Source organism: Brachycentrus maculatus, unplaced genomic scaffold, assembly GCF_059751285.1.
Source record: "Brachycentrus maculatus isolate JH-2025_06_01 unplaced genomic scaffold, ASM5975128v1 h1tg000420l, whole genome shotgun sequence".
NCBI classification, from domain to species: domain Eukaryota; kingdom Metazoa; phylum Arthropoda; class Insecta; order Trichoptera; family Brachycentridae; genus Brachycentrus; species Brachycentrus maculatus.
The window spans coordinates 8,617-26,809 of NW_028281168.1; the positions used below are offsets into that span (position 1 = coordinate 8,617).

The 18,193-nt window shown below is 37.2% G+C and overlaps 1 protein-coding gene across 1 annotated transcript; it reads left to right on the forward strand.

The window, feature by feature from the left end:
• Window positions 1-523: 523 nt before the first annotated feature.
• LOC148302711 (vacuolar protein sorting-associated protein 53 homolog) lies at window positions 524-13,170 on the forward strand. The gene is made up of 9 exons (XM_088271143.1): window positions 524-1,307; window positions 3,340-3,461; window positions 3,862-4,029; window positions 4,785-4,908; window positions 5,619-5,734; window positions 7,638-7,814; window positions 8,607-8,742; window positions 9,762-9,924; window positions 12,232-13,170. The coding sequence occupies exons 1-9, from the start codon at window positions 632-634 to the stop codon at window positions 13,034-13,036; spliced, it is 2,487 nt and encodes an 828-aa protein (XP_088127269.1). The 5' UTR covers window positions 524-631; the 3' UTR covers window positions 13,037-13,170.
• The last annotated feature ends 5,023 nt before the right edge of the window (window positions 13,171-18,193 follow it).

Below are 18,193 nucleotides of genomic sequence, written 5' to 3' on the forward strand. Positions count from 1 at the left end.
TTCCGTGATAGTTTGTTAGTTTCTAACTTAACTGTTTAAAATAAATACACATATCCATTATTTATTTTAAATATAAAATAAGAAAAAAAGAAAAACCAATGAAAGCTTGGCATGATCAAGTATTTCACATACTTGAAAGTGGTCATGTGAGAAGTCGGAATAATCGATGTGTATGTATAAGAAGATGTATGAATGTGGAAAAGGAGAAGATTGTGTGCAAAGACAGTAGTCTAGTAGCTTTCTATTTTCTCTTCCTATCCCTGCGGTGAAGCGGGGTGATGGTTAGTTTGTGTTAGGTTTATACTTGTGAATGGATTTACTCTTTATGTTTAAAGTTACTATAATTTCATGTAATTCATGAGTGAAAATTCTAGGCAAAAACACTCGCAAACATGATATTCTTCCAACTAGAAAATCATTTTTATATGGAGTGGGTATTTTTTGTGTACAATTCTCGAACACCAATAAGGTAGGCATTTATGAACAAATTCGTTGACGTATAAAATTTCCATCAACTGACAGAAGCTGTCAAAATTAACCTATGTTGTGTTCGGCTGTGTCGTTGTGTTTTCCTATTTCATTTTGAAAAAAAGTGTGTTTATTTTGAAATCATTAATGAAATAAACTCAAAATGGATCCCTCCGAAGTCATCGACGACAAAGACTCAAACGGGACGTTGCAAATTCAATTTCCGGACTCGGTTTTAAGTGTCATCGAACAAGTTCTTCCGAACACCGATCAACTAGATAATCCAGATTTCAACACAATTAACTATATAAACTCATTATTTCCAACGGAGCAGAGTTTATCAAATATAGACAGTGTCATTTCCAAGATGGAGTATAAAATTAGCACGATCGACGATGAAATAGAGACGTTGGTGCGAGGGCAAAACGTCTCGCGACAGGACGGACAAAAGGCTTTAGAAGAGGCTCATAAGGTGATTAAAGAGCTCGCGATCCAAGTGCGGGATATTAATAAAAAGGCGGAGAAAAGCGAGGATATGGTGCGAGAAATAACAAGCGAAATAAAACAGCTGGACTGCGCCAAATGCAACCTGACTGCGGCCATTACTACACTGAATCATTTGCACATGTTGGTTGGAGGCATCGAGTCTCTTAAAACGCTCACTCAAAAGCGCTTGTATAAAGAGATTTTGCTCCCTCTACAGGCCATTTTGGAGGTTATACGACACTTTGAAAGATACACGGACATTAAGCAAATCAAGGATCTGAATGATCAAGTGTCGCAGATCAGAAATGAACTCGGAACGCAGATCATGGCGGATTTTAAGGACTCGTTTACAGGTTAGGGATTTGATTTTTATTCAATTCAATTTTATTCACCAACAAAAAAAATATATAGTTACATAAAAAACAATATTAAATGCGTCCGCCTCCGTAGTGTAATGGTCAGCACGCTAGGCTACCAAGCTGGAGGTCCCGGGTTCGATTCCCAAGAGGGTCAAAATAAATATTAGTGATTTTTAAGTCTAATATTTATTTAATATGACCCTGGACTGGTACCTGAAGCGGAAGGCTGATCACCTTTCCTTGATGTATTTTAACGATCAAGATAACACTGCTTCTATACGATGCACCATTGGGTGCGGATAAGGGTTAGAGAGAGAGAGAAATATTAAAAGTAAGCAAGAAGATTTAAAGGTGTAAAAGAATCCCGCTTCGGAAAACTCCTTCGGACACATGGAACAGATCAATATCCAATGTGATAATGTTCAACATAGCGGTGGCTCTTCCTACAGGCATAACCATTGGCAGGTTGGTCCTGTATATAGGGAATGTGAAACAACCTATGTCGACGCTGTCTTGGCTAACTTTCGAGAACTTACAGACCAATGTTCCGGATAATTTCAGGATTATCCATCATACCGCGCAGCAATGGATAAAAATGCGTAATCAAATACATATTCCTTCTAGTCTCTTAACTATTGTAGCCAAGCATACCCTCTAGAAACTCTGTTATTGGTTGTCTTTGTAGTTAAGTGTTTAGCGCATTTAGCTAACTTGTTTGAGATTTGAGGTTTTATTTTTACACTGGTTGATATAATTTTTTTACTGCATTCTTTCATTCATCACATATAATAAATTTGGATAATTTATATAGCGTCATTTTCGTAAAATACTGCATGATGTAGAAGAATATGGAAGTCTGGGTATTTATAGCGCTTTTGAGCTGTCATAGGCTGGTTTAACACAATGTTTGTAGGATACACATAAAAGTATCTTTTTACAACATTTTGAGTGTGTCCAAATACTTGTTCACAAAATCTGGATTATCTCCAATTACAGGAGTTATTTTCATATTATTTTTTGACATCTCATCAAAGATGAAGAAGAATATGGAAGTCTGGGCATTTACGGGGCTGACGACCGTCATAGGCTGGTTTAAGTGATCACTTTACACACGTGTAACATTCACCAATTCTACCCATTATTGACAACCGCACTACTCAAATTCTTGGAAGTTCTATATATATGAACCAATTTAGAAACCTTGTTCATGAATCACTAGAACTTCACTAGAGACATCTATTGGTGAGATGTAAAGAAGCTTTTTACTAAGCAGAAACTCTTATATTAGTATGTGAGATCCGAATCCTGGATTATAATCACACACATGAGAAACGCCAGAAAATACCATTTTCATTTTTATTATTAAGCTTATAATTTGACCAGATAATTTATTTACACATTTCCAGACTTCCATATTCTTCTTCATCTTTGATGAGATGTCAAAAATAAAGTATCTTTTACATACTGTTGGTAGAGAGCGGGAGACACTTGCAAGCATTCTATTTGCTTACTTTAGGTAGAGCGCGAGAGACGCCTGCAAACATTGTACAGATGGGAATTGGGTGTTGCGGCTACTTGTGATTAGTATACTGAGGGTCGGGCGGCAGACAGCCAGAGTATAATTAGGGTCCTTTTCCATACTGTTGGTAGAGAGCGGGAGACGCTCATAAGCGTTCTATTTGCTTTCTTTAGGTAGAGTGCGAGAGACGCCTGCAAACATTGTACAGATGGGAACTGGGTGTTACGGCTACTTGTGGTTAGTATACTGAGGGTCGGGCGGCAGACTGCCAGAGTATAATTAGGGTCCTTTTCCATACTGTTGGTAGAGAGCGGGAGACACTTGCGAGCGTTGTATTTGCTTACTTTAGGTAGAGCGCGACAGACGCCTGCAAACATTGTACAGATGGGAATTGGGTGTTGTTGATTAACAAACTGCCTGATAACAATGTGTTATGTGATTACTTTATACACATAACTCTCACCATGATGATTTACAACCACACTACAACATTTTTTTTTCTTTTAGCTACCTCTTCAAAAAACTATGTCCCTAACAAGACATTAGCAGAAGCATGTCTGGTTGTGTCCACTTTAGATCCAAAAGTCAAACAAGATCTATTGAAATGGTTCATCGGTATGCAGTTACAAGTAAGATATATTAACTCATTATTATTCTTTAAAACATCAAGCAAAACAAAGCCATTTTCCTTTTTTTCAATCTCTTTCTCCCATTGCGATGTTTAAACAACAAGGTTCCCCATTTTCCCCATAGAAGTAATAAAAATGATAGTGGTTAAAAACAAAGTATGATTTTTATTTAATGAAGATAAAAAAAGAGAAATATTTGTGATTTTTTACAAAAATACTTCAACTTCATACTATTTCTGTGAGCCTAAGCGGCTCATTATTAGAAATAGGTATCAAATTGTGGTATAGTGGGTTCGAACCGAGAAACTCTGACTCAAGAGTCCGCGACACTAACCAAGGGACCACAACCCGACACAGCCCGAGAGTTCGAATATTTTTTTGTATCATGTGCTTTTTTCAGGAATATGGGCATCTGTTTTCGACCAATCAAGATACAGCGTGGTTAGATAAAGTGGACAAGCGTTACGCGTGGGTGAAGAGACATCTCATCAAGTTTGAAGAGTCCCTTGGCACCATCTTCCCTCCTGACTGGGAGGTCTCCGAGATGATTGTAATAGAATTTTGTAAGGTGAGAATATCAGTCGGTTTCCAATTACCTTTATCATTGTTACTACATTCCCTATTTCATTGTTCCACAATGTGTCGAATAATGATATAGGGAAGGTAGTTATACTATGAAAGTAGACTGAATGCAGTCGAAATGCGATCTCTCAGAAGAATGTGCGACAAAACGATGTATGATAGATGTACGAATAGTGAAATAAGGAAGGAATGCAAAGCTGAGATAAGCATTATCGATAAAATTAAGAAAGGTGTGTTGAGATGGTTTGGACATGTAGAATGTGGACATGGACGAATGAGTGAGGAAAGAACGGTAAAACAAATTTATGAGGCGAATGTTAGCGGGAAAAAAAGCAGAGGAAGACCAAAAAAAACATGGCACGATCAGGTATGCCAAATACTTGAAAGTGGTCAGGTTAGGAGTCGTAACAATCGGCGGGTATGTATAAGGAGATGCATGAACGTGGAAGAGGCGAAGAATGTTTGCAAGAACAGAGTGGTGTGGCGCTCTATTCTCTCTGCCTACCCCTGCAGGGAAGCGGCGTGATGGTTAGTTAGTTAGTTAGTTAGTTATACTAAACTACATTCCCTATATCATTGTTCCACAAAGTGTGTGCCGTGGAAAAAGTCTAGTTTTGTGAAAATAACACAATTGCTCCAAATTTTCTAAGCATAGACCTTTCCATAGATCGCTGTGTGCTTTTGAGCTTCTGTGCGTTTCTTTTTGTCACTGTATATAATATTACATTGTTTTGTTTCTAGTTGACTAAGTCGGAGCTTTCAAAAGTGATGGCCGCCAGAAAACAGGAAATTGATGTCAAGTTACTGTTGTACGCTATACAGAAGACATTCCACTTTGAGACATTGTTGGATAAAAGATTTACGGGTTGGTATGATTTCTTATTTGAGTATTTTAACCATCAGCGCTGAACAATCTTTACCCATACGATGGGAAAAATGCTGAAGCAATATCACTGTCCTCCTCCGTAGTGTAATGGTCAGCACGCTCGGCTACCGTTCTAGAGGTCCCGGGTTCGTTTCCCAGGGGGGTCAAATAAATATAAGTGATTTTTTCACCCTAATATTTATTCCATATTACCCTGGACTGGTACCTGAAGCGGTGGGCTGATCACCTTTCCTTCATGTGTAAACGATCAAGAGAACACTGCGTTTATATGATGCAGTGCCCTATGCACCATTGGGGTGCGGATAAGGGTTGGAAAGAGTGAAATAAAAATAATAATCTTCTTAAAATAAGTCTGTCTTTATTGATTCTTATCGTAGTAAATAGGTCTATCTTTATTACTCCTTGTTGTAATAAATAGGTCTATCTTTATTACTCCTTGTTGTAATAAATAGGTCTACCTTTATTACTCCTTGTTGTAATAAATAGGTCTACCTTTATTACTCCTTGTTGTAATAAATAGGTCTACCTTTATTACTCCTTGTTGTAATAAATAGGTCTACCTTTATTACTCCTTATTCTAATAAATAGGTCTGTTTTTATGTCATCTTGTAATACTAATATCTGTTTTTATGTCATCTTGTAATAATCTTGTAATATATAAGTCTATCTTTATTACTACTCGTTTCTAGGAATAACGCTAAGAGAAGGGGCTCAACCGAACAAGGCATTTAGCAGTGGTGAAAAAACGCCAACCAATCAACTAAAAACCACAAATCCATTCGAGAACCCTGACGATGATGAAACGGTAATTACTTGTCAATCCAGTTTTATATGCAATAATTTGGCTCCGTCAAAACTATCCTTGTTAACGGGATCCACGCGGCTCGCATAACCGTATGTGATTTAACAAAACATGCCCCATACGCGGCTGACATAAGCGTATGTGTTTTTACTTTGCTCCAAGTTTCGAACCTCAGTTCAACTTGAAGGGATTTTTTCACGGTGTGGAACTTTGGATAAAATAATACGTCAATCCTTGGCCTTATGACATCTGTTGAAATATCTGTATAATAATTTGTAACATCACAAGGATAAATAAAAGAACAGATCCCTGATTTTTCTTGAGGTCGGTAATTAGTCCGCGCCATAATCATGCCCCTATATCTGTCTCACTCTCGATGCTACGCATCGCCAGTGGGTAAGAGTGACACACGAAGCGTGCTTTGATTTATTTGTTACGATCTTATTTGTTTATATTACGATATATTTCAAGAGTAATGTGACACACGTGTATTATGGAGTACCAAAAAGGCACAATGAATCCCATTGAACGTTTTTGTTTAGAAAAATAAATTGTTTCTTAACTAAATACATGATAAAAGTAATCATTTAAAAAACGGCAAAATACTGCCGCGTACGGGCGTCTCTCAGGAACAAAGTTAACGAAGTTAAAAGGTTAACCTTTTGATTGCCGGCAGGTACATGTATGGCGGTGCCCAGCACGCCGCGAATTTTACGACAAAAATAAAACCTTCTAAGCATATCGTTATTGAAAGTGTAATAACGTTTATTTATAAAACTTACCAAATAAATGAAGAGCGTGCCAGTCGTGCAGTCATTTATCCATAATCATAAAATTAATTGTTCATGGTGCAAGGTTGCAATGATATGAAAACTAAATTATATGTCAAAAGTAATTGTTTATGTTAGTTTAATATTAACACACACAAACTATGATTTAAAAAAATTAAAAATTAAAAATCATCAGAATCGACTCTAAAATCACTGTCATCAGATTCAGCAGTGACGGCAACTCGGGGATTATTGGACAACCCCAAGCGTCATTAGTTGACCGACGACAAAGCTCTCTTCAATTTACGTTTTAAGTGGTAAAAACAAATTCTGTTTCAGTTCTAAGTATGCAAAGATATTCTCAATAGATGTCACTATGCGTTCAATATATTTGTACATTTTAAATAATTGATTTTTTTAGTTAAAGCCCATTTAAAACGGCGCGTCTTAAGACGTAATTTTTGTATGAGCGGCACTCCATTCACAGAAAATTATGCGTCTTAAGACGCTTTTGGCAGTTAACCTTTTAACCACGTTGACTTTGTTCCTGAGAGACGCCCGTGCGCGGCGGTATTTTGCCGTTTTTTAAATGATTACTTTTATTATGTATTTAGTTAAGAAACAATTTGTTTTCCTAAACAAAAACGTTCAATGGGATTCATTGTGCCTTTTTGGTACTATAATACACTTGTGTTACATTATTCTTGAAATATATTGTAATATAAACAAATAAGATCGTAACATAAATAAATCAAAGCACGCATCGTGTGTCACTCTTACCCACTGGCGATGCGTAGCGTCGAGAGTGAGACAGATATAGGGCATGAATATGGCGCGGACTAATTATCGACCGCAAGAAAAATCAGGGATCTGTTCTTTTATTTATCCTTGTGATTTACAAATTATTAGTCAGATATTTCAACAGATGTCATAAGGCCAAAGATTGACGTATTATTTTATCCAAATGAAAAAATCCCTCCAAGTTGAACTGAGGTTCGAAACTTGGAGCAAAGTAAAAACACATACGCTTATGTCAGCCGCGTATGGGGCATGTTTTGTTAAAACACATACGGTTATGCGAGCCGCGTGGATCCGGTTAACCGGTTAACCCTGTTATTTTCCTGTTAATATTTCAGGGATCCGTTGAGAAACTGGAAGACCTTCCAGATCTGCCGGATGGAGTGTCGCAGACCACTCCAACTGAGAAGTCACCCTTCATAGGTCTCATCGGAAGCTGCTTTGAACCGTATCTATATTTATACATAGAGAGCTTGGATACCAATCTAGCAGAGTTGATGGAGAGATTCGTGCAGGTAAATTGGGATTTTTAATTTTTATGTAGGAGTTTCATTTATAATTTATCTTGCTTATATGTACAAGGTTTATAATAATAAAATAAATCCCTTACCGCACCCCAATGGTGCATAGGGCACTGCTTCATATAAACGCAGTGTTATCTCGATCGATTACACATGATGGAAAGGTGATCAGCCTTCCACTTCAGGTACCAGTCCAGTGTAATATTGAATAAATATTAGAGTGAAAAAATCATTTATATTTATTAAACCCCCCTGGGAATCGAACCCGGGACCTCCAGAACGGTAGGCGAGCATGCTGACCATTACACTATGGAGGCGGACAAGGTTTATAGATATTATAATTTTTTTTTTTTTTTTGACACCTCATCAAAGATGAAGTAGAATATGGAAGTCTGGGTATTTACGGGACTGACGACCGTCATATATAAATTAAAATGGAATTCTACAAGTTGAGCGCCAAATCTATAAATGATATTGGTGATTTTACAGTGTAATATTCATTCAATATTACCCTGGACTGGTCCCTGAAGTGCAGGAGTGATCACCTTGCCTTCGTGTAGGTAATGATCAAGATAACACTGCGTCAACACGATGCACTGCCCTATGCACCATTGGGTGCGGATAAGGGTTAAAGAGGTAGCTCTAAGTGAGTGACTGTTTTCTAGGAGAAACTAATCTAGAATGCCGCTTGTCAGACTTTGCGGGTATATTCACGATTGCGGGATGTTGTGTCACCAACACACGCATATTCTTAATATGTAGTTCCAAAATAGTGTTATTTTTCAGGACGCGAAGCAAGCTCCATCAGGAATAAGCGACAGCGGGCAGAGCAGCGTGCTTCCCAGCTGTGCAGATCTCTTCCTCTTCTACAAGAAGTGTATGGTGCAGTGCTCCCAGCTGACCACAGGGCAACCCATGCTAGGTATGTTTCTCAGTATGCGCATACGCGCAATGTACTACTTCTTCTTCCTGGCTCCATACCGATTTATCGTCTTTGTAGACTGTTGGGGTCAGCTCTCCTCGTCCTCAGGCTGTAGGTCCTTCTATCATGGACAACATCACCTAGGCCATGCCTTTGAATCATGTTATCTTCCTGCAGCATCCATGAATTCTTTGGTCTTCCTCTAGTTGTCTTTCGAGGAAGATCTATGGCGATTGCCTGGTTCACAATATGATCAGGTTCTCTGCGTCCTATGTGCCCATACCATCCCAATTGCTTTTCCTCTACCTTACTATTGATGCCTGTTATAGCCAGGCTTCCACGAATGCGTGAACTCTAGATTTTGTCTCCAAGGGACACTCCAGCTGACCACCTAAGCATTCGCATTTAAGCAGTTTCTAGTTGCCTAGAGTAATGCAATACACTAGCCCTAGAAATGCCCATACTTCTATGTTCTTCTTAATTTATTCTGAGATGTCCTACATATCGCTCATTCCTTTCAAGAACGTCAAAAATCAAAAATTGACAATTTTTAGTTGTGCATGTTTTCGGAATGCCCAGAAAATGTACTATATCCCAGCAAAAGCTGCACATCTTTAACTTAATATTTACCCGCTTCAGGGCTGAAAGTGTTATTTTGCATTTTGAAGGAAAGGTATTTTTTAATTATTTTTTGAAATTTACTTCCTTCCTTTAAAACCTTCAGGTTTTACCTAAAAAGATCTGTTGCACAGTAAAAAGTTCAATAAGTGGCTTGATATTTATTTTTAGTACATTGTGTTATATTTTTAAACTTTAAAAACGTTCTCCTGAAAAAGCAAGTTTTTTGATTTATGACGTTCTTGAAAGGAGTGAGCGATATGTCATTAACCTCATGACGCTGTACAAATGAGATCACAAGAGCTATCTTTGTTGGATTGAGAAAGCTTCTAGCAGAGACCCTTTTTGGAGTAATTTTTTTGGGAGTTCTTGTTTTATTGATTAGTTTTTTTCGGTTACAGGTCTGACAACAATCTTCCAGAAGTATCTCCGGAATTACGCCAACAGTGTTCTGCAGGGAGGTCTGCCTTCTGCCACTCCCGCTAATTCCATCACCAAGGACCTGTCGGCTTCCACGTTCATGCAGAACTTTCAGTCACTCCTCAGGGAAGGAGACTGCGTCAGGTAATAACTCCAATCATGGATTGGATTTTATGTTGTGTGAATTAGATACGCTTCACGTTTGCCATGTAATGTAAATGTATGCACTTTCTGTGTGGCCTCCTGGACAGACTATTGCTTTTTTTTGTCATACATTTTGTTTATTATACATTTTTATTGCTTTGTGTTTCAAAAAAATTACCGCAACCTTCACATTTGTATGCAGTCTGTTTACTTACAACATTTTGAGTGTGTCCAAATACTTGTTCACAAAATCTGGATTATCTCCAATTACAGGAGTTATTTTCATATTATTTTTTAACATCTCATCAAAGATGAAGAAGAATATGGAAGTCTGGGCATTTACGGGGCTGACGACCGTCATAGGCTAGTTTAAGTGATCACTTTACACACGTGTAACATTCACCAATTCTACCCATTATTGACAACCACACCACTCAAATTCTTGGAAGTTCTATATATATGAACCAATTTAGAAACTTTGTTCTTGAATCACTAGAACTTCACTAGAGACATCTATTGGTGAGATGTAAAGAAGCTTTTTACTAAGCAGAAACTCTTATATTAGTATGTGAGGTCCGAATCCTGGATTATAATCACACACATGAGAAACGGCAGAAAACACCATTTTCATTTCTATTATTAAGCTTATAATTTGACCAGACAATTTATTTACAACATTTTGATTGTGTCCAAATACTTGTTCACAAAATCTGGATTATCTCCAATTACAGGAGTTATTTTCATATTATTTTTTAACATCTCATCAAAGATGAAGAAGAATATGGAAGTCTGGGCATTTACGGGTCTGACGACCGTCATAGGCTGGTTTAAGTGATCACTTTACACACGTGTAACATTCACCAATTCTACCCATTCATTAATTCTATCAGTCTGTTTACAGTTGCGACCCCCAGGATGTTTTTTTTCTAATTTTTCACTCAATGTGTTAGTAATAATAATTTTGGAAAATTTATATAGCGCCATTTTCGTAAAATACTACCTCGAGGGCGCTTATACAGATATGGATTATGACATGAAAATGCTAATGGTAGATAAAAGTATATTAAAGAAAAACGTCAATTCTCTGAGTCTGAATAAGTGGCTGCCACCAGTGTTGATATACATTTGTGTCCGTTTTATCAATTTATTTGTATACTGCAGCTGTCTAGTTCACAAATTTCAAATATGATTGACGTACGACGCCAGTGGCGTGCCTAGGGTTTACCAGTAAGGCAAACCCGTTTTTTTACACATTCGTTAATATATTAATATATTACATCATACATGATGTACCTATAATTTCTTCACCTCATATCATTCCCAGTATAGTAAGCACCCAGAAAGTACTGTAAATATAAACCATGTATTATAATCATTGTAAAAATATGCATACATATAACTTTTGTAAGGTATAGCCATCACCTTGAAATAAAGAAAATGTTCACTATAATAAAATATCTTCCTCAGATATCAACCATCACCAATAAGTACCATCACCATATAATGGCATGCATAGTGTGTAATAATCATAAAAGCGCGTGATAATTTAAAAACAGTTATACATTAATCATGTATTTTTAATCATTTCGTCCAGATTAAGTCATTTTTATTTGGAGTTGTTAGGCAAGCCGGGCTTTTGGGCTTCTAGGGAAGTACCGCCACTGTACGACGCCATTTGCAAAAATCTTCCGATAATTAATAAGCGGTTGTTTATATTTGTGCCACCCTGTATATAATAATTTTATAATAATAAATGTGTGACTTTTGCAGTCAGGAAACGACTTCTAGAAGCACAAAAACAGAGGGAATCCAAAAAAATAGTATTGTGATTGTTTGATGATATATTGGTGATATCATTGCTCGAATATCCAAAACACACCCATATTCATAAATACTGACCATATTGACCAAGTAATGAAAAGTCCAACCAAAAAAATATACATATAACAACCAGTTTTTAAAAAAAATATAAAGATGTCTTTATTATGTATACAAATATTTCAATTTCATACTATTTCTGTGAGCCTAAGCAGCTCATTGTTAGAAATAGGTATCAAATTGTGGTAGAGTGGGTTCGAACCGAGAAATGCTGACTTAAGAGTCCGCGACACTAACCACGGGACCACAAACCTGGCACATTTTAAATGTTTTTCTTCAAAATCTTGCTTGGTTTTTCCGGGATTTTGGATTTCTGGTGTTCCACTGTAGTTGTTTGACTCTCATAAGTTGTAGCTAGTTGAATATTTCCCCTGCGGGAATCTGTCTTATATTTACAGATTAAAGGACCACATCTCATCATTTTTACAGATTCACAAAACAGGAGTTGGCTCGAATCACCTGCATCATCACAACTGCCGAATACTGCCTCGAGACCACCGTACACTTGGAGCAGAAGTTGAAAGAAAAAGTCACCCCGGGATTGGCTGACAAGGTCGACCTATCGCAAGAGCAGTACCTCTTCCACAAGATCATCTTGAACTCCATAAAGCTACTGGTACAAGACTTGGAGATTGCTTGCGAGCCGTCGCTGCTAGCGATGACCAAACTCTCCTGGCAGACGATAGAAACAGTAGGAGACCAGAGTCCGTACGTGACGCAGATCATATCGCATCTGAAGACGACAGTTCCGGTTCTTCGTGACAACTTGTCATCCTCCCGAAAGTACTTCACGCAGTTTTGCGTCGAGTTTGCTAACTCGTTCATTCCGAAGTTTATCCAGAATATATACAAGTGCAAGCCCATCAGTACGGTAGGCTCAGAGCAGCTCTTGTTAGACACGCACATGCTGAAGACAGTCCTGATGGATCTGCCTTCCATCGGCTCTCAAGTCAAGAGACCTGCTCCACCGCGATATGTCAAGGTCGTCGTTAAAAGCATGACAAACGCCGAAATGATTTTGAAGCTCGTGATGGCGCCGCTGATGAACAGCGATACCAACTCTCCGATGGACAGTTTCGTTGAGAGATACGTCTCTCTCCTTCCGGAATGTTCCTTAAGCGAGTTCCACAAGGTTTTGGAGATGAAAGGGATCAAGTTGAACCGCGTGCAGGCCGGAAGCTGGGATGCGGTGTTCAAACAGAAATCTAAACAAGCTACGCCGGGTCAAAAGTAATGACTATTTACAAATAATAGGCAGTACTTTTGATGTTAAAGATGAAAAATAATGTTTTGAATATTGAAAGCATTAACTTTGTGGATCATATTGATATATTATTTTGAGAAATAAAAAGACTTTGTTTTTTTATCCACTCATTCTTTTTTATATATATGTTTAGTCATAAATTAAACCCTGAAGAGGGCAACAGGTTGTTGCCGAAACTAGTTAACTAAAAAGACTTAGACATTTTTATTTCTCAAAATAAAAGATGAAAAATAAGCCTTAGATCGTGTCTGAGGTGTGTTGAGATGGTTGAAACGTGTGAATCAGTAAAGAACAATAAATCAAATTTCTGAAGCGAATGTACTTCTATATTTTATATCAGAAATGAGTACTTGCAAACCATGCTAGGTTAAAAAATGGAGTTTTTTAGCCAATGGTGGCGATCGGTAGAATAGTAAATCTTCTACCGATTTGAGCTTTTTGAGTGATTTTAAAAAGTGAACTGTCGATTGGCATAGCAAGTTCTGCAAGAGTATTGATTTTTCTATTCTATTTTATTCTTAATTTCACGAGTTTTGGCAGATTATATTAAATACGGACGTTAATATTTTTAATTGTCTACCGATTGGAACCATTTTATAAAAAAAACTTAATTTTTTAACATAACGTGGTTTTCAAGTGGACCACTCAAATAAAAAGTCAGTAAGACCGAGGAAAACTTAGCATGATCTAGTATTTGAAATACTTAAAAGTGGAGAGGTTATATTTTGTATATTAAAAGCATTTTTGACTTTGTGATATGGTAATATAACACTCTCCTTATCGTTCATTGTTTGCTTTGTGTAATACCACTTAAAAATACTACTTTATTCCATTGACGGAATAATTATTTCAAAATCGGTAGCCATGAAGTGGTGTGGTGTCAAAAGTCTGCGTAATCAGAGGGCATGTATGACTAGATGTATGGATGTGAAGGAGGCAAGGAGTGTATGTCAGGACAGAAGAGTGTGGTGTTCTATCTTTTTTGCCTACCCCTGCGGGGAATCGACATGATGGTAGTAGCAGTAGTAGTATGAAATAGTGGTATTACACAAAGTGAACAATGAATGATAAGGAGAGTGTGGGCAAGGTTAGGTTAAGAAAAGTGTGTTGAGATGCTTTGGGCATGTGAAGAAAGAACAGTAAAAAAAATGAGGCGAATGTAGTTAGAAATAGAAGCTCAGAAAGACCGAGGAAAACTTGGCGTGTCAAGTAATTCAAATACTTAAAAGTGGTCAGGTCAGGAGTCGGAATAATTGGCAGGTATGTATGAGCAAATGCATGAATGTGAAAGAGGCAAAGATGGTTTTCAAAGACAGATTGGTGTGGCGTTCTATTATCTCTGTCTTCTCCTGCGGAGAGGCGGCTTAACAGTTAGTTAGTTAGTTAGTTAGTTTAAGTACGTATCTAGTTAGTCACTTTTTAAAAAATATAATAAAACCACAACTGTTTAGCCTTTTCAACTTTTATTTTATTTGATCAGTAATCGCGTTACGTTGTTCTTAGATCACCAAACTGGTGGGAGGCTAGACTAAATTAACCTTTCTCTTCCGGTGCTAAAATAAAAACGCGCGTCCCGGTGTTGAGTAGTCACTACACAATAAAAAATTAGCTATTTTAAATCGGAAAAACACGGATGTTCATAGCTAATCCCCTAAATTAATTATAAATGAAGTAAAAAATTATAATAATTTAGATTTATTTGCTGAAAACATTAAAAAAAAACCATCGGGCAACGCTCACGGAACAAGCATAGGTCCACTCTAGTTGGAAGCTCAAGAGCTACTGCCGAGTGCCGCTAGCGGCGCTAGCCGCTAGCCGGAGGAAGACTGAGAACATTGAGCTTTGAGCTTCTCGCACTTGCACTGTGCAAGTATGCAAGAGTGAGATGCGAATATAGTGTCACGCTTCTCGCACACTCTCACGCGCTGTTTATACGCAAAATTGTTTCCGATATTCACAAAATACTTCGATGTTCCCGATAAATTCAGATTATTTTTAATATTATTTTTTAAATAAATGCGTTAATATGTTATGGAGGAATACCTAAAATCTTAGCCTTGTATTTATTATATTTATAGAGATATTGATGGTTATTAGAAGCAATGTGTACTAGGTACACAATACCGGGAAGGGAGGGTTAAAATGTTATATATACAACAAGGCAGGGGTTGAAAACCATGCGTTATTTATATTTTTTTCTGAAAACAAATTACAATTTAATAAAATTATGTAGTGTATGATATGCGAGATGGTAGATGTCGTTAGGTGGGGAAGGCAACGAAGGAGACAATGGTATGCGCGTGGGAGGAGAATGGAACCATCCAGACTCCCCTACATTGCACTGCACAGCGCTCCAAGGTAGACGACACTCGGGCAGACCACCAAAGAGATGGATCGATTACATTTTAGATATAAATGTCCGTACACGTACTGCTTTACTCCTGGACAGGTTCATTTCTGAATGTCCTTAACATTCCATATATAATTTTTTTATACAAATTTTGTCCAGTAAATGGGAGTGACAAAAAGTGTCGTCAAACTGAGGAAATATTATTTAAAATGTATTTAAAAAAATGATTTTCTTACCCAATTTTTAATAAATAATAAAAACCCTTATCCGCACCCCAATGGTGCATAGGGCACTGCGTCATATAAACGCAGTGTTATCTTGATCGTTTACACATCAAGGAAAGGTGATCAGCCCTCCGCTTCAGGTACCAGTCCAGGGTAATATTGAATAAATATGACAGTGAAATAATCACTAATATTTATTTTACCCCCCTTGGGAATCGAACCCGGGACCTCCAGAACGGTAGCCGAGCGTGCTGACCATTACACTACGGAGGCGGACAATTTTTTTTTGGTACCAATTTTTAATGGTAATAATTTTCAATAAAATAATTGCATCATTGCATTGTACAGCAAGCGTATTTCACCCTTAACACATTTCTGACGGGTGTTTTTACGCCTGCGGACCGCTGGCGACGGGATTTGATCATTATGTACATTTAGTTAAGACCTTAACAAAGAGATTGGTACAGAATATTCATATATTACATTAAATATGTAATTCCTACTTTTCTGACTTTGAAATGAGGCCGGCGCAGAAGGTAAAACTACCCTTCCCGTCCTTAAGCATCAATCGACCGAACGGGTAGAAATACCTTCCCTCCATAGTGTGTTAACTGCCGTGGATTCTCTGCATCTTTTGAAATATTTGTTTGGACATTTTTTTTGTTATTCGCCCAGTTGTTGATTTATATATAAATGGGTGGGTATAGTTCAAGGGTGGCCAACCCGCGGCCCGCGGGCCGCATGCGGCCCGCTAGGTGTCTACTTGCGGCCCGCAGAGCAAATATGAAAATGTTGGCCACTCATGGTATAGTTCAAACTCACTCTGGGCTGGTACCTAAGCAGAACTGATCAAATTCATGTTATTAACAATCTAGATGACACCCTGTTGATACGATGCAGTGCCCTATGCACCATTTAGTCTGAATAATGTTTAGAAGAAGAAAGGTTTACACTATGTGGCAAATCTTCCAATTATATTAGTTAATTTTTATATTGAAAAAAAAAATATTTGTGTACTGATGACAATTGGTTGATAATTATGTTATGGAAGTAATTATTTTGTGTAACATTTTTGTGCAATATTTTTCGTTTATGTTTCACCAATAAAAATTACTGACAACTGCTCAATTGTTTTATTTTTATTCATATTTTATTCCCAGGACGACCAAAAAAGACTTGGCACGATCAGATCAATCAGAACCTAAAATCTGGCGGTGTCAAAAGTCTGCGTAATTGGAGTGCATGTATGACTAGATGTATGGATGTGAAGGAGGCGAGGAGTGTATGTCAGGACAGAAGAGTGTGGCGTTCCATCCTCTCTGCCTACCTGCATGATGGTAGTAGTAGTAGTAGTAGTAGTAGTAGTAATATTTTTATCTGGCTACGCTCCTTAATTTAAATGGTAAGTATTTTTGAGTTGCCATAGTATTAACACATTGACTGCCAGGGCAATTTTCAGAATTCCGGTCTAAATATCCAATTAACACGTTGTCGGCGGGACACGGCATTTGCCGTTTTTCGCGGACTGTTGGTCAACTGCGGGACACGGCAAATGCCGTTTTTGTCGACTGTCGGTTATCGGCGGGAAACGGCAATTTACGGGTTTGGTATCAGCGTGAAATAAAACTTGTTGAAGGGTAATCTGCTACCTGGGTGCTAGGCGACAGTCTGTTGACGTTATTTGAGATGCCTTGTCCGGATTGGCTAGTGTGTCGCTTGTAAAGGCATCGCCAGAAATCTAGAGTTTTTATGCAATCTCAATCTCCAGTTTAGTTTGAGTTATTTCACGTATTGGACTATTTTTCATACCGCTCGCAATCTTTTGTTTACTGTTTGGTATTTTATTATTTGAATATATTAGCATTGTATAGGAAATGATACCTCGGAGGGGAAGACTATTTTTTAGAGTTTACAATGCTTTTAAAATTGTGAAATACGGAATAGTTAATTAGAAATTTTGATTATAATTTATTTTTGATGATCAAATGTCATATATGATTCTTTGAAAATTTCAATCGAAAATATTATTTGGTTTAGAAATTGTGTCAATTTTAAGAAAGCGATATATTTTTGCACTAATCGCGAAAAACGTCCGCTATAGGCTAGAGTCTATTGTTCGAAGCGCCCGACTACAATGTGTTAAATTTTATCACATTTTATTATTTAAAACTATAATTATATTATCTGTTTATTTATTAATAAATTTTCTGTTCATGTAAGCCAGCATTGATTTTTTGTTTTTTCCATGCGTCATCTATCCATATTAGCACTGATATACTAGGAATTTTATCGTAGCTGCTGTCAATATTAGAGGATTGATATTTTGAATACTAAAAACAATGTATGCGTTAGTTAATATATATATTCCATTTATTTTCAAATAAAGATTTCTTACATTATTATTTAGTATTAATAAATATTTGACTACAATATTTAAGAAAAATAATGCATAGTTCTAAGGTTTTGCAAAGTTTGCACACACATTTAGGCCTGTAAGGATAACATTTGAAAACACATCAATATTCTCACATGTACGATGATCAAAATATGTAA

Excerpts from the sequence above, each read along its gene's own strand:
- LOC148302711 (XM_088271143.1), top strand. The coding sequence starts at position 632 with ATGGATCCCTCCGAAGTCATCGACGACAAAGACTCAAACGGGACGTTG. Across the intron at positions 4,030-4,784 it reads TTGTAATAGAATTTTGTAAG|TTGACTAAGTCGGAGCTTTC; the intron begins GTGAGAATATCA and ends TTTTGTTTCTAG. Across the intron at positions 7,815-8,606 it reads TGATGGAGAGATTCGTGCAG|GACGCGAAGCAAGCTCCATC; the intron begins GTAAATTGGGAT and ends GTTATTTTTCAG.